General features: G+C 43.8%; 2 protein-coding genes across 3 annotated transcripts in view; one reads left to right on the forward strand and one right to left on the reverse strand.

Annotated features, from left to right (window-relative positions):
* Positions 1-19749, forward strand: part of LOC8028078 (diacylglycerol kinase 1) — a 599538-nt gene that overhangs the window by 380323 nt on the left and 199466 nt on the right. The window lies entirely within an intron of this gene.
* On the reverse strand, positions 196-19502 carry LOC8038787. Its single transcript, XM_042292029.1, has 7 exons — positions 19362-19502; positions 16976-17246; positions 13186-13414; positions 11875-11980; positions 9899-9980; positions 1040-1210; positions 196-283 (listed from the first exon to the last, which is right to left on the reverse strand). Coding segments are annotated over exons 1-7 (921 nt in total). The 5' UTR covers positions 19423-19502; the 3' UTR covers positions 196-282.

Here is a 19749-nt window from a genome sequence, read left to right on the forward strand (position 1 = left end):
GTCAATAATCAAAATTGGTTATAACTATAGAGAGTATCGATAGTACTATCAATAGTTTCGCAACGCTAATATGTGTTCTTTTCGGGTGTGTATCTGTTCAGAATATGGTTTAATTGAGTGCGGTCTACGTAAAGCTTTACTTGAACAGGAGGTATGGTTTGACGAGAAATTCACATAACGAATACAGACCCCATAGTGAAGAATATGCACGAGTGCAATGAAGCGTTGACTATAAACTGACGCATCCACGATGACGACAGTTTGTAGAGCTCGTCAACATTGTCTGCAAACGAAATGTTTTTTTTTAATTAATTGCACACATTTAAGTGTAAAGAATCCAGACTGGTGGCAGAAATCCTTGCTCAACGGACACCAGTACAGTCATCTTGGTTCAGCGTATTTTAAGTCAGTCTTTTTACTGCGAGTCTTCGCTTTAACAACTCTATAGGACTCCAAGCTTCCGATAGTCGATTGAGGCATTAGGTTTCGAATTTCAATTATTAATAATGGCGAATGTAGCAGGTGGCAGGCACTATATAAACGGTCCTTAACTAGGATATTTTGAGGTATATATATGCTGCTTTTGCTATAATCTTAGAATTTCAGTCTTAATTTCTCTTAATGAAGAGTAAGTAAATGGTTTTTAATACATGCGCCAAAAACCAACCGAAAATCGCAGGAAAAGTTTAATATAAGGCACTTATTCCGCATAATTATTTCTAAAACGAATCACTCGTGGTTATTTATCTGCCGCAATCTTAAATTATGCTTCTAGCAAAATAATATTTCCAATTTACGTCCAATAAGTGCCTTCATTTCTAAAGAGTACGAATGATTTTCATGTGTCAAAATTTGCACAGTTTTTTTTTTATTTTTTTTTTTTTGTGGCATATGTGCTTCAGCTTTAGGCCATTAAGCTTAGCTCAACACGAAGTGTATCGGGCCGTTGCCCGTATTGCAAGCTGTAATCCTATAATCAATGTTACATAGTGATGTCAAAGCATAGGTTTTAGAAACTACCTGAGAATGACAATCTTACCATAGAACTCTACGTCTGTGAACATAGAAGTGTGACTGGTGATGACCCAGAAAGTTCCCAAGACGCGCAGGCCATGGAAGGCGTCCAAGTTGCTGCGCTGGCTGGGCAAAACGAATATCGAGCGGAAGCTCCGAACTACGGAAAGCGCCTTCAGTTTCTCCAGTGGCCCGTCTGAAATGCAGACCGCATTTCCAATAAATGTCATCGTGATTGAAAAAAAAATCGTTCTGAGGTGTTTATAGATATAGGGGTCTCAGTGTTAGTGCCTCATTCACGCTATAAAGGTGCAACTTTACCAAAACAATATAACCTATTTTATGAGGTATTTAGCGTGCAATAAACAAAAGCACGCGGCAATAACTTACTTCCCCATAAAAACCGACAGGCGTGTTTTTGCCCATATGATCTATGAATCCATCCTGAGCTTCTGCCGCTGGTCTCTAGGCATTCTTAAAATATTGGCGGAGAGTCATACTGGTCTAACATTATTTGATAATCCAAATGTGTTACTACGACTGGGATCCTTGTCACAACAATAGTACAATGAAATATGCCGTGTTCAATGAATCATGTCCCTGTATATATACATACATGTCTATTCAAAAACGGAATTTGCCGTTACTGGCAAAGTAAGTAAGCTGAACCCTATATGGCACTGACAGGTCAACATCATATCTTTTTATTATCCGAAACGATTGAAAACGATGCCTGGTCATTACCCTCAAAATTCGAAACTTGGGAACTCAGTATTTGTAAAGGAAAAAAAACAAAACATTTTCCTCAAGCCGAATTTGAAGTTCTCGCGCTATCCGTGCCAGTGGAAGGACGTCAAAGATTGAGTCGTCCTGCAACTCAAGTTTTTTTCACGCCTCCGAACCGTCCAAACTCGAAGTGTCGTATTCGCCCGCGTCCCGCAATAAACCGCCCTTTTTCGTGCCTGCCGCATATCGCTGTTAGCAGACGAGATTCTCGTCTTTCTTCTTCAAGCTTTCGAGCTTGAAGTTCGTTTAGGGTCCTTTCAGCGATCTCAAATTCTTTGAAACGGTGTGAGGTCGAAGAGAACGCGCAGTGCACTTCTGTGAGCGACGTGAGTGGCCACGTGGCGCCGGTTCTCCGTGAAAGGCTGCCCCGGTGGAGTCACAACCGAAACTATATGGTACACAGACACCAAACTCAGTTGTTTTCACCGTTTGACTATCTCCCTTTCGAAGCCTGAGGGGGTGTCGGGCGCGTAAAAAAGAGAACGCCGTCCGACTCCTCGACTCGCCGATCATTCTCAGGGCTACATGTGCCGAGCGCCGTCAGCGCCGCCATGTTTTCCGAGGGAGGACAAAAAGCGAGGAAGCGACATCTCTTTGGACTCTGATTTTCGGTATTTCAAAAATAAGGGCGTTCGCAATTGAGTTAAACAATATATTTTACGAATGGCGTTATTAAATATTTTAGAAATGTCGTCTACAAAGCTTGTCAATTTCATAATCGCTGACGTCACAAAAAAGAAAAAAAGAAGCGAGGAGGTGAGAAAAGAGAGAGAAGAACGCCAAGATAAAAAGGTGCGATCAAGCGTGGGAATTTTTTTTTTCGCGGTATGGTATTTTTGTGTACATTACTACAACTTCCATCATTTTGTACAAAACAAAATAGAAAAGCGAACCTTCTGGTGTTAGTGCCTCTTGAAAGGGATACTACAACGAAATTTCGAAGCTTATTTTTTGGTCTATGCGTGCTCAAAGGAGCAGTATAACATTGGGCACTCCAGTATCTTGTTAAAAAAAAGACAAGAAAAGGAATTTTAAAACAAATTAAATGATTAGCAAAGAGCACCTGGTGGATATCGCTAAAGCATCGTTTGTAATGCCCGTTTAGAAACCTTGACAGATAGTGACAAAAACTGTTTTGCCTAGAACTGTACATGCTTTAAGCCTAACGTCATCCAGACAGCTCTACGGCCAGCACAAGAAAAGTGGGGAGGAAGGAACTCCCCACTCAACGGTTCTCTTTTTGTGTGCGTCCCAGACGTCGCTATTCTCCTTCTACAAGACTACAGAAGATTAACCCGTCACTCAAAATTCACACAAAAGCAGCTTTGCGGTTAGGTGGGGTGGCCTGATCGCTGGCGTGCTTCGACTTCTTCGGTGGCTGGAATGGCTAGGACATTCTGACAACGTCAGCCTCGCCGCAGCTTGGCTCATCCCGAGACAAACCACGTCACGATTGCGCCGGATGTGACGTGCTCTCCGCTAACTGTCCTCCGAGCGCTTGACAAAGTGGGCCGTTGATAAAAAGAAAAAAAAAAAAAGATACACCCATCAGGCTCAAGATACAAACGTGCAATTGACATTTACGGACATTGTGGATCCTATTCAGCCTATTTCTGAACAAGACGGGTATATTTCACATTTCGTTGAAGTATCCCTTCGAGCAACAGCCAATAAAACAAAAGGTAGTTCATTGTTTTCATAATTTCTGTTAGGTCAATAATATAATATGCAATCTCACTCTGGTTCCCTTTTAATAAATATGGTATTGATAAAATAGAAAGCATTAAAAACAAATAAATGTCCTCTTTAGTTTAAAGTACACGAGCACGAAAACGTCGTCTAGGGAGTTCTCTGGAAGAGTAAGGAACGTTGCAGTCAGAGCAAGAATTTCTTGATAACAAAATTTCTTGGACATCCTGAACGGCATAGTGCGTATCGATAGTTATTTAGAACCATTACTGCACGGGCTATTACGGCCGAACTGTTTCGGATAAATAGAAAAATAAAGGCTCAATCGACATCGTCATTCTGTTTCTGATTATTTTGCTATGCCATTGAAACTGTACTTCAAGTAATGTTCCGTTGGTATGACAGTGCTTTCCTACAGATACTTTTATAATCCTCCCCCCTTTATGGTACCCTGCACAAAGTGAGTATAAAAATGTATAAATAATAATGCTCGCAATTAGAAAAATAAACAGCGCTTACCGTTGCTCACCATCCCAGTTTGTCCTGGAGGTTGGATAAATTTTAAATAAAGAATAAAATTAATGATTGCACAAAGTGGTCAGAAAGCAAACGATATTAGCGGAACACGCATACAGAAACCCCGTTTGAAATATTAAAAATTGCAATCACAGAAATACATTATTTTTTCTCGTTAGATGTGTATGTTGCAGTGCATCAGGGGCCCTTTAGGCAATATGAACAGTCAGACTGTTCTGAAGTGTAATAGCGACCATGCGTGACATAAAATGCAAAAATTATCGATTAAAAAAAAGCTAAGATGAACTATTGACGTTTTTTCGCCTCTACGCAAGCTAACTGAAACTTCCTGGGTGCATAACTTCCACGCAAACAAAAACCGGATCCCCTTCTTTAACCTCGGTCTTTGCAATTTTCCTATTGAAGTCGTCCCTTCGCCGCTTCTCCCTATCCGCGGCAGCCGACTTCGACGAACAGTCTGATTCAGCTCATCATTTACCTACATTCACATTAACTCATGGGGCTGGCAAAGCAGGTTATATAACTGCTCTGAGACGTTGACCGCAAGGCGCTATGGTCATTCATTTCGATCGAAGATGTATATGGGCACTACAACTTTGCCAACGTGATGTTTCCTTCTTAATTTTTTTTTCGTCACTTCTTTTTACTTTTTTTTTGTTTCGAGTGAAGCTTTACTGATTACAGTATGGCTGCCTAAACTCCGTGTTGTGCGCCGCCACAAAAGTGACTCACCCACGCAGCCCGAAGGTGATAATCAAAACCGAAAGCGTCATTATCCGAGCAAGTCTTTTTCTTCATTGGAGTAAAGCCACTAATTTAGCAACGTTTAGAGTATCGGCACTCCTTTCCTCTTGTGGATGCCACTATTGTTTTGCTTAGTTCAAAGCGGGGCGCAGTCGGCAGTAGTTACCATTTAAAAATGCGACGTCCTGAGCTTTAGATACAATGTGAGGAAGATAAGGCAGTGTTATTTTTCTCTGTCGCGGACTGTTTACACATTTCTGGAGGACGGAAAAGCATTTCCAACAATTAAAAGTGAAGCTTTTGATAACTGGCAACCATACTTTCTAAACACCAGATTGCCTTGAGTGTAGTTACTCTAAAACGTGACTTACTTATACCCCAATCAGACGGGCTAATTTAGTGCATTTCAACCACTCTTCCACCGTGATTTCAACTAAGTGTACTTCAGCCCACCGAATGTAATTTCAAGTGTTTCCGTGCCACACGGGATAAATAAGTGTCACTTGGAAATGATGAGAATAACGATGGGTAAAAACTATTAGATACATAAATTGTTAAATTAAAGGAATAAATGTATCAGCAATATTTAATGTTTTTTTTTTTAATAAAGACACGTTATATGACTACGTTACGTTAATTCGCAATATTTACGTCAATTGGATGATTCTAATCGATCCTCAGAAGGCAAGATAAATAAACAAAAGACGAACAAAAAGCAAACTTACTTAAAACCGAGTGTATTCTTCTAGAAGAAGCTGTGAGGCACACTACACAAATAACACTATAGAGTCGAAGTGCACTCCGCTGAAGTGCACTAAATCAGCCCGTCTGACCGGGGTAGTATACACTCTAAAAAATGTTCGCGCGTATACTTGCCCGCAAAACAATCATAGAGCCAATCATTGTGATCTATGAAATCAGCTCAGCGAATGATGAGGCGGAACATCAGTTTAGACCTAAAAATGAAGTCTGCGCTGTCGCATTACGCAATGCAAAGCGTCGTGCTTGCATTCCGTAATGCCACCGCGCAGACTTAACTTTTAGGTCTAAACAGATGTCCCCCCCATCATTCGCTCAGCTGATTTCGTAGAACGCAATGATTGGCCCTTTGAGAGTTTTGCGGGTAAGTAGACGTGCAGGCATTTCTTAGAGTGTAGTTGCTCTACGTCCGACATGCCGGCAGCGTAGAGTTGTCTCCCCGTGGACCAAAACCATTGGACGAATCCAAAGCTCCTGATTGGTGTTTCTTCAAACACGTCACAAACGCGCGCCCGCCGGCAACTAAACACGCTGCGGCGGTGCACTCTAAAAAAAGTCTGTGCGCAGTCTAAGTTGTGACATTAAGCAATGCAAAACGTCACGCTTGCATTGCTTAATGTCACAACTCAGACTGCGTTTTTTGGTCTAAACATATGTTTCGGCATTGTCATTCGCTGAGCTGCCTCCGTAAGTTACGGTGATTGGCTCTCCGAGTGTTGTGCGGGAAAGTAGACGCACAGACTTTTTTTAGAGTGTGGGTGTTTGCGCGGTATAAGGCGAGAAAAGAGGGGAGGGGGCTTAACAGCCGCCGGTGTTTCACGCTTACACGGGCGGCACCTACAGGCGCTGTTTGTTACCGCCAATATGGCCATCCATCGTGTCGCCGCCGTCCTCGGTCGCCTTCACATGGTACGTTGCCGTCAACGTTGCTCGGTTTGCTGTCACGAGCCCATCTTACCTCAAACTACGAGCGCGAAAGGGTCACTGTCGTCTCCTGTTTGCGAGAGAGCGTGACATTCGAACGGGCATATAAAGGTCCTGAATTCGCTCCATGGGTTTACTCCTTGTGAATGTTTAAACACGTTGCCGACCCCATATAGATTGATCATGTCATAGCCTGATCACGGTTTGTCTTTTGATACGCTGCGTACGAGATTTGAATGATGTGGCGCAGGAGTGAGAGAACAGAAAACATCTTTGGGTTTAAGCAATACTTGGGCCTGATCAAGAACCGTATTAACAACTCACGCAAACTTGCTCGTGAAAATGGTTTTTCCCTGAGGGCATCAGTCAGGTTACTGCAAACGTCCAGCGCAGTCGCCAGACATACAGCAGCTACGAATGCACCTAAAAAAAACCTGTAACCGAAGTGGGGTATAACGAGGCTAGTGAACAATTAGTGAAGGTGAATTCAATTATATGCATGCTTGCGTATTTTTGCGAAAAAATACACGAGTCCCTTTATTGAGATAAATCCAGTTGCTTCGCTGTTCTTGAAGCTGATCACTGCGCACAGGAATACCTTACTGAATATCATTTAAGTGAAATTGAAAATTTGGTTGTTCACGATCTTCCACTGCTATTAAAATTGGTCTGTGTTAATGTTCTGAAGCCGTTTGGTGTGTGTACTTTGACAAGCTTAATTCTTATTTTACGCTTTACTCACATAAACTCACGAATACATTTTTTTAGACCTGATCTGTGTTGCTTTACACGAGGGAGTCTAGAAGCAAGCTGTTAGTCAGCCGTTCACAAAAAGTACAGATACTTACAGTGTAACGCTGAAGACGCTACCACCAATGGTTTAGTAGATTATTCCCAGAGTAGTGATAACAGGGCTCCCGCTAATATTAAAGATGCACCAGTTCCCCGAAACGTTTTAAGTAAAGTAAAATTTCCCACGAGCATCGGCAACTATGGCTTACCTTACGAAATTCCCTATTTGCTCGAGTAAAATAGTCGCGCATTTCGTATACAAAGTCTGTGGGTCTGCTTTTCCGCGGAGCATGGGTATATCGAATCACCGCGATCGGCAGACAAATGGCAGCGATTGACGGGAGAGAGATAAGGTTTTCACGCAAAGATGTGCTAACTGCTCAGATTGCATTAGTACGTAGAATCGTGTTCTCCACCTCGGTATTGGCCGCATTTTTTTTTTCTGCGCATAGCGCGATGAATGACCGCATGTGTGTCGTGCAGAAAAGTAGACGCAAGGGCCTTGCTCATGTGTCTCTTACTTGATCAATTACGGTATTCATCTTCGTAAACTTTTTCAACGGGTAGCGAACTATAACGTTCAGTGTATACACCAACACAGTGTTTACAAACAAGCCGGCTTTGTCCGCACCAAGTGTGGGCACAGCGCATGCGCAGAAACCTAATTCGGAAGAAGTGAAGCGTTTGCGCATGCGCAGTTCCGACAGCTGCGCCACCGCATGGGCGGTGCGTCAGTGAGTTGAGTTGGTGTATAAAATGCCCCCTTCCCGGAATATTACCGCTGTATTCAATTTCAATTTAAATCTGACTTCAGCTGATGCTACGATGCGATGGCACCGATCAGGTGGCGCCAAATGTGCACAGTCACGGCGCTCGTCGACTTTAGGGGGGGGGGGGGGACGTGTGTTATTACAGGCTAAACAAATCACACGCAGAAGGAGGCACAGGATCGCGGTGCGTTCAATGTGCGCGATTGGTATAGTCGATGACAACTAAACGCACAATGGCGATGCGCACCATGACGATGCACTTTTGGCGCTGCTTGATTGGCCCCATCAGATCACAACGTCGGCTGTGGGCATATACTTAAAGTAAAACGGAGTATGTGGAGAGCAAGTCGTCTGCTTCTGGCTCCGGGGTTGCGGTGACGTCAGAACGACGCCGAATTCTGATTGGCTTTGATTGAAAGGATAGTGGATAGACATCAATGCTAGATACCTCGAGGTCTACCCTATTTTTGTTTTCAATCAACCACTAACAGCTTGGCGTTTTGACATATTCGCAACCCCTGTGTAACAAGCAGACGAACCTGCGCCCCACGTACCTTTCTCGCACTCGCTCGTTCCAGCGCAGATTCGGTTTTTATTCCCGCAAACACTTACCGCTCATTTACACTGGAAGCGGATCCGCGTTCGCAAAGCGGTTGCGAACGCGGTTGTATAAAGATCCAGTGCTATTGCACGCGCACTCGATGACATCAACTGCGCGTGCAATTGTACTGGATCTTTATACAACCGCGTTCGCAACCGCTTCGCGAACGCGGATCCGCTTCCAGTGTGAATGAGCGGTTAACCAGAGGCTCATAATTTGCGAGTGGATCGGCACGTACTTGAGTGGTCCGCGCTCTGCTCTCCCCCTATCTGCACTTTGTTGCGACCCCGTGCTCGGGCCTTGCTTTCGAACAAGGCGAAAGCAAACGAGCATGGGAGATTTGCTGCGACAGAGTAACTGCAACAATGTCACAGTCTCTGTCACGTTTCAGCGAATGTGCGTTTACACGAATATACGTATATATAAATCATCAGAAATAAAAATTTGAAAAACAGAAACGCGACAGGAATTGTATTTACTACGAAAAGACAACGACGCTGAGTCAAAGTGAGTGACGCGTTAAGGCTAGTGTTTTCCTTTTTTTTATTATTATTACTTGCTTCCGACCCTCTCTCTTGACTCTGTCCGACATAATTGGAGAGCAGGCAAGCAGTAAGGACTGGGGCGAGCCTATTCGCGTCGGTGCAAGCGGAGTATCCCGTTGCACAAAAAGCCTTCAATTACCCAGAAAGCCACTTAACTAAACATACTCTTTTGCCTGACAACCCTTCAATGCTGTCTCAAAGGGACATGAGCTCATAGAGGCACGACCACTGACAGATCTCTGCGCGAATGTTTTGCTATGTAGCGGTCAATACTCGTGATTTCCTAAAGGAGTTGGGCAAACGACCCAGGAATCTGGTCGGTTTTGGGACGACGATTCCCGACATCTGACGTGCTGAGTATCCCAGCGAGAGAAAATGTTCGAGACGAAAATGCGATCTCCGCCTCATCACTCCCGAGCGTGCTAACGACCTGGCCTCACCAGAGCAACTAAACGCTTATGTTCGTAAGCCGAAAAAGTAAAATCAGCTATTCAATTATTCGAACAATCTTTCGCGGCATTCTATGGAGCATTCTTACGCAACGCGTTTTTTCCTATGTACATCACCCTTCAGGAGACCCTTTATAAAATTCCAATATCCGAAACGCCATTTTTTTTTATCGAGTGCACATTAAAATTTTGTGTCAAACTATGTATACATATACATGTAGGGCTTGAAGACTCGAATTGAACGACCCTCCTACAGAGAGTGACACGTACGCATCTCGAGGGACTTACATCACGAACAAAGGAGGTCCTTCCCACGGCTCGTTGTCGTCACAGAGGGACACGACTGTGGCCAGCTGCCATGTCGCAAGACCTGCAAGGGGATGCAAGTGACGGTCGGAGTTCAACGGTCGTGTGCTTCGCTCACCACTGCCATCACGCCATCGCCGTTTGGCTTCTCAACCGAAACGGGGATGTCGTAGTCGTCTAGGAATAAATCACCAACAAAGCGAAACGGCAGGCGACAAACGCAATGCATTCGACATCTTCTCTTCTGTTTCTGAGCACAAAGGGGCGAGGCAATTGAAGCCGGGATGGCGACCTCGGTACGACATTCATTCCACGCTTCTAGTACTAAAAGTTTTCTTCCTTTTTTTTATTTGACGTTTTGGACGTGGGCCCAAAACTTTCGAGGGTGCTATTCGTAGCTTCCGTCGCGTATCGGTTTCGAATTTCGGCAAAAGGCTGCGGCGGCCTTCTTTCTGAGTAACGGTCGAGCGTGACCGGCCATCAGTCTTTGTAGCAACGGGTTCCGGATATCCTCGGCACACACAAACGCTGTCGCCGCACGAAGAATACGAACCGCTTAGCTTCAGTTTTCGTGTCATGAGTTTTCGGGATATTTTGTTCGGGCTTGTGTGTGTCCGACCGCGTGCATCTTTTAGAATTCGAGCTCTAAGCCCTTCCGAGGGTTAGCCTTGACCTGTGGCGTAGGGCGTTAGCACCATACTCCATTTCGCAATTTGCGTGAAGCGCTCTCGAAGGACGCCTGCGCCATCGAAAAAAGCACTTTGTAAGAGCGACACGTTCGCCACGCGTCAATTCACGGCGTCGGGGGGTTAGAGTTGAGTTAGTTTATTTATGTTTTTTTTTATACTTTGTTTCACGTTGTGATGCGTCACATGGACGCGCTGCAGGCGCCACCTCTTAGCTTTAGGAGAGACTTTCACTGGGCACTTGTTGGGACAAAACACGACAGTCAGAAGTCATGAACGCGTTCCTCCAAGCTTCACTGTGGTCCGCGGTGGAACAAAATATTCCGGTTTTTGCTGTGAAAACAAACAAACAATGAAAGTGAGATGTAGCAGTGTGGTGGATTGGGCGAGTTGGTGTGCATTGACCGTGGGGGTGAACAGCGCGCATGAGCCAAAGACACTGTAGAAAAAGCAGGTAGGACAAGCGCTTGTCCTGTCTGTTTTCTTCTCAGTGTTTTCGCCTCTTGTTTGTCGTTTATATCTATGTTCAGTAAAAGTGAAGGCTGAAAGGTGTATCCTTAAAGTTAGAAGCATTTACATGCTTTACAAGTACGCTTTTACCGCTCATTCACACTGGAAGCGGATCCGCGTTCGCAAAGCGGTTGCGAACGCGGTTGTATAAAGATCCATTACAATTTCACGCGCACTTGATATCATCGAGTGCGCGTGCAATTGCACTGGATCTTTATACAACCGCGTTCGCAACCGCTTTGCGAACGCGGATCCGCTTCCAGTGTGAATGAGCGGTCGGCAATAGCAGATGTCACAAAAATATTTTTTATCAATAAATAAATATTAATAATAATAATAAGTTTGTTTTCCATTGCAGGTTTCCTCCTATGTCGTTTTCTCAGACTTTTAGGGATATCAAAAATACAACCAAGTGCTAAGGATAAGATCTCCTCAAATATCCAAACATGACGACCCAACGCGTTCCACTATGGCGCTTCAGATATGTCTTCCCCCAGCTGCTCTTACTTTTAATCTTTGTCAAAGGTGGACTATTCTATCTGTGTAACTTGGTTATCATGTATATTTTCATTTTAGGTAAACTTAAAAATCCTACCCGAGGGACTTGTTTCAAATAAAGCTATATCACCTCGGTATATTCAGGTCACAACGCAAGTCAAGAAGACTGCTTTCCAGCTCTAGCCTATAGGCTCAATATTGCGCTCCTTCAGTTCTAAGATTCTGCGTCGTTCTGCTGAAATGAAAGCGGGATGCAATACTCACACTGATTAAGGATCAGCGATATGTCCTGGTCTCCGCACGTTGAAGGAAAACAGCCTCCGAGTTTCAAGCTAGACTGGTCAAAGACGAAGTTCTGGACACCCTGTTGCTGTAAGACGACGGAATTCGGAGCGCCGTTACACACGACAATTTTGTAAAAGCACTTTCGGTCATCATCTTTCAAGCCGGCATTAAAAGGAATGAAACTAGAATAGTGCTTATTCTTTAGTAAAACGGCTTTCTCTTGCCAGTTTAGGGGTCGCTCTTCAAATGAAACATTTCGCAATGTTTCTTGATTATTCATACACGTCATTGCGTGCGACAATTGTCCTGGTCAAACGTGGTATACTACCCCTATTAGAATACGAGTAAATGGTGTAGGTTTGTTGAGGAGTTTCAGATTGGCATCGCAATTCAGGATTTCACTGACGCGCGCAGTATTAAGGGATATAGTTATATATCGGAAATATTCACCTTTATAAGTTACTGAAGGAGTCCGAGAAGTACTTCTATTGAGGGTTAAAATCACCGTGCTTTAAGGCTAGTGAGATTCCACGATTTGTTCCGAAATACCAATACCAAGCTGGACTACGTCCGCTATGAGGCCTACCGAAAAGGAAGATGTCGCAATAAAACAATACTATTGCTCCCATTCGGTTTCCATGAAAGCCCCAGTCCACTTTACGGTGCGTTAAAGCGAAGGCCCCAGGCGTTCATCGGACATGACCGACTTCACCTACCAACACCGACTCATGCTTTCATGAGAAGCCACGAGCCAGTGAGGTCACATGCACGCGTTCCGTTTCGTCTGTATCCAAACTATACTTGGTTTCACTACAATTTCAAGAGCTGTCAAAGCCTAGAAGGAAAAACAAGGACACACAAAGACTGAGATCGTGAGGTTACGACGAACTCGCTGCGTTTGTTTTTTCAATCAGTCAAGCACCATTGCTGCTTGATTGCTCGCACCATCGGCCGCCCTCAAACTCAGTGCGAAATAAAGCAGGGTCGTGCTCGTTGACTAAACCATTACATTTCAGTTACCACGTGTGCACGTGCGAACGAGACTTTGCTAAGATTTTTCTTATGCCTGAAAAAATAGGCTGCTGTTCGCATCGCTGTCTTGCTGGAAATCGAGGACTGATTCAGTGATATTACGTACAAAACTGCCATATATGGCCGTATCAAGAATTGTGCTCATTAGACCAAATCTGTCCATGTATATAATAGGGCTACATACAATCTTACTTTCCAGATTCTCGATATAGCCTGCCTTTCTGTATGGGACTTCAAATGAGTGGTTTGGGGACCCACCATGCGCGGTGCGACCGGCGGCACCGGCACGTCGGCTGGCAGGTAGACGTAGACGTGGCAGAACTTGCTGCTGATTCGAGTCCCCGTCTTGTTGCGCACCTGGGCTCCGAAGCAGAGCTCGGGCGAGCCATACTCGAGCACGGAGCCCCGCAGCATGCCCGTGGGAAGAGATCCCAGGGAGTCCAACACTGCGTGGGCCGACGGCGTGAGGAGTGGAGTGCCCCGATGGCTACTTTATTGAGAACCTAAGCGCCCCGATGTCTAGAAAGGTGCTTAGTACAGAGGTGTGGCTGTAGCGGGGGACTCTACGATACCTAATGTCTTCCAGAATCAAAAATGTGGAACATACACCTGAGAAGACAGGCAGGATTCGTCCCTCTATATTGCTCGCATTAACATCTTTAAGATCAAAGCCTACAGGTTGGTTAAACGCATCATAATGTCAGTCATTGTAATTTCTTACTCAATGCATGTGTGAGAAATTACAATGTTATATGTTTTGTTACGGCTCTGCAAAGGCTCTTAGGTCTCGCTTTTCCATCCTCGATGTTTGGAGCTTTTGCCTCAAGTTATGATCAACAATTTTCAGAGTAACAGCTTCTTTCGTTCTATAATGCTCGGAGCGATACGAGGCCATTCTAAAATAAGTTAAAAGATTTTCGTCGTTTTTTGGTTTTATTTGTTTCCGCGGCTTCCGTCGATTTGTTTTCAACGTGCTGATTTACTGGCCGTTATGATGTATTCCAGTTTGTAATCTCTCTGTTGGTAAAGAACGCGTGGTGGTAACAGGTGCCCAAAGCTCATATTTATTCCTAAATGAAGAGTCCTCCGTATTTTTTAATGATTTCCTTTTTTTTTTCTTACGAAAAATTTTGTTTTTACTTCTACTTTTATTTTCTTGAGATGGTAAAAGGCGAGCATTTTTATTCAGCTCAGGCTAAAACACTGATTTATATCAATAGCTATCGGTGATGCGACTTTCGAAATTCTCCAACGAGTTGAACTCAGAAACTGAAAAGATTAATAAAAAAATATCCAACTCAATTTTTTTTTTAATTTTTATCTCAAATTTTTATTTCCTTCTACTTTAGTATCAACTCTTTGGTGCTTTTCTTTTTTTTTTTTTTAAGTTTGCATTTCATGCGTCGATATCTTTCCCGCAACTGGAACGAACGCATTTTTCTTAAACATTGTTCGGGCCAAGTCACTTCTCTTTCTTATTTTTCTCGAGAATTCAATGAAAGCAATCACAACAGCCGTCGAGTTTTTTGTTTGTTTTTATTATATATATATATATATATATATATATATATATATATATATATATTGGCGCAGGATTTACCTTTCCAAGTGGCCAGATGATCTCGTATATAAGTTCAGGCGTCTTCAAACCTCTCTATTTCATTGGCTTATCGTAATCCTCTTATGGGCTAGCCAGCTAGAAGCAACTAGCATAAGAAAAAAAAAACGAGAGCGCTTCGTCGGGCAAAGTTTAGATCTTCCCCCGAATTACAGCATGGTCCGATTTCCTCGAAATCGGGGGAAGGTTAATGCTGAAAAATGGTTGCGATTATATCGACCTCTTGCTTTCGCAGAAAGACAAAGTTATACGATCATTAAGTGACAAATTATTATACTCTGACCAATCTCTACTTTAGTGGAAAGCTTGCGGTGCGTTCGGTGCTTTTGAGGCGCTATCCACGTTGCCTCGGCGCTCACGCACGTACCCCCTACTTTGCTGCGAAGAATACTTAATCATTTCTGCGTTGTTAAATATTATCTCACTCCCTTCGACGAATTGTTTCATCTTTCGCAGAAACGCTCAACTGAAGCACAGAGAACGGGTACTCCACCTATCAGTTTTCCCATCAAGGGCCAACTAAGTTTGCACCGGCTTTTCTGCAACCTATCGAAGCGATATCCAGGAAAATCAGGCTATTGTGAAACGATACCCCCTTTTCTTCCTTTTTTTTTTTTCTTAGACTCAATGAATTTTGTTATTAACGAACAAAGGGCCTTACGAGCAAGAGTACATCGTTAAGTTTTGAAAGGTAAACAAAGATACAAAGTGGACTTTTATTATTATTATTAATTTTTGTCGGGATCGAGGGCCTTTTTCGCCCCGGACCTGTCTTATGAAAGAGAAGAAACCATCAATCAACGTCGTTTGTTAATCGGCCTGTGTGTACCTCAAGTAAATTAGAGTTCGTTGAATGAAACCCTGTTTTCAAAGCTTTCGTGCTTCTCCACGGTATCGTAAAGTTCTTAAGCGCCCGTAAAATTTGGCTCAAATTACACGGCTGGAAAACTGATCTCGAGTCGAGCTTGATTCATGCGCGAAATAGGCTCACTGTACATGCTGCTGAAAACGGTTCTGAGCATAAACTGTTTCCATTCTGGTGAGCACGGAAAGTAAATTTCTTATCATGGTCAGGCCTGCTTTCCAGTGTTTCTTTTGTTTATGTATCATCGCATAAAACCATATTTGGTAATGTCTATATCAATAAACGAGCGAATGAGAGAGACCACTGCGTGTGTAATTTCAGCATCTTAAATACACAGCTCTCCGGTACAGGTCATATCACCCAGTGGCAAAGACCGCTGGTACATATCCCTATTGAAATATCGAACGGATCTTCAATCTATTAAACAGAATACTCTTTAGAGCAATTTTCTTAATCTACCCGATTTTTTTTATTCGCAACCGCGTTGAAATAAACGCACCATAATTGATTCGACTGTCGGCAAGGAAGCCTCGAAGGAACTCTGGCGCCTCAGCTTTAAGTTTGTTCACTTAAAATTTGCTATTTTAGTGCGGCGCTTCGTATTTGCGAAAAAAGCAGTGAACAGAAGGCAAAAAAAAAAAAATCGATATCTAAAAATTATTTTTATTTGTTTTGCCAGCGAACAATTTAACACGAGCGTTACGTCTCAATTCAATGAGGTACCGGGATTATTCTTGTTGCGACGTAAGAACTGGAGAGGAGGCGCTGACCCTACAGTTCTTATGATTCTTCTGGCTTCAAGCGCGCAGCTTAGTATTTAAATCGGCATGGTTCAGTACACTGATGGACGGTTGGGCCTGATGGCTCCACACGTTCGGTGGATACGCCACGGTCACATCCGGGGCGCATTCTGTATATTATGCTCAGCGTTGTTACCTACCCTCGTGTAAAACAATTATTATGAACCTTATTTCCATCGTACCGTACTCTAGAAAAATCGTATGGTGTCTATATTTACCGAAGACCACCAGGAAATTCAGTCATTGCGATTTATGTTGGGAAATAACGAAAACAAAATGTAGATAAAAAAGCTGTATTGTTACATTGTACTTGACCTTAGCATGTGAAACGAAGATATGCTAAATGCCACATCGCGTAAGTCGTTTTCCGATTAATGTTTTTTTTTCTCTCTCTTTTTATTTCTCACTCACGGAGTTCCACTCTAAGAAGCTTTTTCATGTATGCTGCCCCCAATCCGCTCGGAACGCCTGTTATAGGTTTTCTTTTAATTACTTCAATCAATTAGCTTGTTGAACCGCACCATGCTCCCGTTGCAGTGCAATGCAAGTGGCTAAAATAAAATCTTGCAGATTTTTTTTAGCCAAATAAGACTGCGTAACCATTGGGGCGCGACACCGCTTAGCCTTCTCACTGGCTAAACCGATTACAGAAAATCCAATCACTGAGTGTTCTGAGGCTCTTCTGAAAATTTAGATTGCTCTGATTTTTTCTGCCTGTTCTATCATGATATCGTAAAGTATGCACACGGCTTATTTAAAGTTTACTTGTTCAGCAAAGCGAGGCGCTTTCGGCCCGGTAGATCCTTTTCAAGTTTGGAGTAAGATTGGTGCAAACAGCCCCGATAGGATGGCGTACAGGACAATCCAGACGGTTCTTCGGCCAGCATCGCCTGGACGAAACGCTGCGCATCCGCTCTGCACTGGGAATCCACATGCGTGACAGGCAGGTTCTCGTCGATACACCGCAAAAAAGGCTTCCAGTGAGAAGCCTTGAAATGCACCAGGTGTAGCCTTCGGGCGTCGATCAGATCTTGAGCTGTGGTGGAAAAGAAACCATTGCGATCCGAGAATTTGAGAGTGCCAGTGTCTGGCCAGTTTTGGTTCTTAAGTTTTCACTGGGCGACCTTAGAGGTCGCAGCTTCACCCGATACGCATGTCGGGAACCGGGTGTAAGATTTGCTCCCGACCGCGGTGTACAATGTCTTACACCCTAGTAGGGAACCAATAGGCCTTTTGCTAAAACCCCCAATCACCCCGGCCCGCACTCAAGGAATCATTGCAGCTCAATAGTGATCGGAAATTTCAACGAATTCGATGGTTACTCAGTTTTGAGCGCAATCCAGAGTCACCCTGAACAAGCGTCGTGTAGAGTCCGAGAACCTGTCATTTCATTTTCTTTTTAATTTTCTCTTCAATGTCAGCGTTTTTGGTACTTTGCATGCTACCTACCTTTCAACCTGGCTTAGCTGCAGAAATCTCTTACAATTCTATTAGTACCGAGCAGCTTCAAAGGCGCTGATATGAAGTTAGAAAGGTTAAAAATGCTGTAAATAGCCCCATTGAATTCGAGCGAAATCCTGGTTCTGGTTGTGCATTCTTGGCTTTTTAAACAATTTCGGCTAAAACCACAATCACAAGAATGTTAATGTTGTAAGAGATTTCTGCAGCTCAGCCAGGTTGAAAAGTGAATTGCATACGCAGTATCGGAAACGCTGATATTGACGAGAAATTTGTAAAGGGATATGACAAGTACTGGGACTCTACGCGACCCTTGTTCAGGGTGACTCCGGATTACACTCGAAACTGCGTAACCATTGAATTGGTCGAACTTACCGACCACTATGAAGCTGAAGGATCACACGGTTCCTCGAGGGGGGCCGGGGTGTTTGGGGGATTTAGCAAAGGGTATATTGCGAGGCGATAACTGTGCCGTTTGTCTTAAAGCCGTCAGTTTCAGAACCCTCTTCTCCCCCGCGCCCCGTTGTACCGCCCCAAGGTGCAATCGGAAGGCGAGTGATTGTGCGGTACGCTCGAGGACATCCGAGAATGTGGTGTCAACGGAAACAGTTTGCTCATTGTGCGGAATAGTTAGCCTACACACGACACTTGCGCTTCTTTTTTTCTTTCCATTCTAACCTGGCAGGGCTGTCTAGAACACCAATTCTCCATTCTGTTGTAACATAAGATCTGCAGCAGAAGCTCCGCCTCCAACACGCACTCGTTGCTTTCCGTCAAGTATAGCTACGCGTGCGCCGAAGTGATATTGAAGATACATAGCTCATGCTGGGGGTGAAGCTTCTGCTGCAAATCTTATGTTGCAACAGTCTATAGGAATGTGCCCTTCGTGGGAACCATTCCACACTTGTGGATCTGGTCAGAGCCTTCCAGCAGAATGTAATAAAACCCTTAGTTATTTATTTGTCTTAACCATCAAGCGCTTCGTTCGTAAAAAAAGAAGTACACCGATCGTACAAAAAACAAAGAGGCTGTATATATATATATATATATTTTTTTTTTAAAGATGGGAAAGGTTAAGAACTCAAATATACGTAGCACGTTTGGTGAATGACGTGTCCTAAGAGTACAATGACCATGACCTTTGAGTTGCAAACAACAGCGTATTTTGGCCGCCGGTGCAATTGTAAGCCACATTGCTTGTTCTCAGCAGTTTTCGTTCGTCGACCGCTGATGGCGCTCAAAGGCGAGACATTTTGATAAATAACTGACCGAGGACTCTTTGTTGTTAATTCGCCTAATGGGATTTTAAATCAGACTAAGCCGTTTATGGGATGTTTCGCAAACAACTTCTCCCAAAAACGTAGAAGTTCAGCTTAGTAATGATGGCCATTTCCTACGCGTCCTAGATAGAAGCATTTAGGAAGAAAAATGACTGGCAGCTGAAGAGTGGAAGCATTTCCGTGGCGTTGTTTGCCACGTGTTTGAATGGTTCTGCTTCCCTTAAAATTAGTACCGTTTTATTTTGTTTACTTCAATAAACGTTGTTAACGATGCACGCGCAAAGTGCAAGTCATACCGCAATTGTATGCCTATAAATGAAAACCAAAGCTGGCCGTTAGTTAATGAAGTCGGCTCAATTGCTAATCCCATATTTTTTTTTTTTTTTTTAGGTTCGGAGAGGCAGGTAACTTACCGAACTCCAAGGAAGTACATCCTTGGACAAGAATCAGGCAAACCCAGGCGTACGAAAACATAGCTTTTGTCCCTGTCTGCTCTCGTAACAAATACGCCGGCAAAGCAAATAACGGCGCGGGCGGCTGTGCGCCGTCCCAGCCTGCAGCTGTTATTCTGGATCGCACCACCGCGGTTGGGCAACGCGGGGCTTTAAACACGTCATCTCCCGCGCAGCTCAGAAACTAATCCACAGCTTCCCTCCCCGCAGAGGGTTTAAGGCCGCGGTAGTAGTAAAGTAACCGTTGGACCATGCAGGACAAAGAGACAGAAAAGACAACGCCGTCGTTGAATACTGCTTTTCCTCACATGGTGTCGTACATCCACCCTTGTCTGGAAGTCACGTCTTA

This window comes from Ixodes scapularis, unplaced genomic scaffold, assembly GCF_016920785.2.
Source record: "Ixodes scapularis isolate PalLabHiFi unplaced genomic scaffold, ASM1692078v2 PGA_scaffold0__279_contigs__length_252992795, whole genome shotgun sequence".
In the NCBI taxonomy this organism is placed as follows: Eukaryota; Metazoa; Arthropoda; class Arachnida; order Ixodida; family Ixodidae; genus Ixodes; species Ixodes scapularis.

Coding starts and splice junctions, on each gene's coding strand:
- LOC8038787 (XM_042292029.1), bottom strand. CDS start 19,422: ATGTTTTCGTACGCCTGGGTTTGCCTGATTCTTGTCCAAGGATGTACT. Junction 17,247..19,361: donor ATGTACTTCCTTGGAGTTCG/GTAAGTTACCTG, acceptor TTTCCACCACAG/CTCAAGATCTGATCGACGCC. Junction 13,415..16,975: donor CGCCTCGCTTTGCTGAACAA/GTAAACTTTAAA, acceptor TCAATAAAGTAG/CCATCGGGGCACTCCACTCC.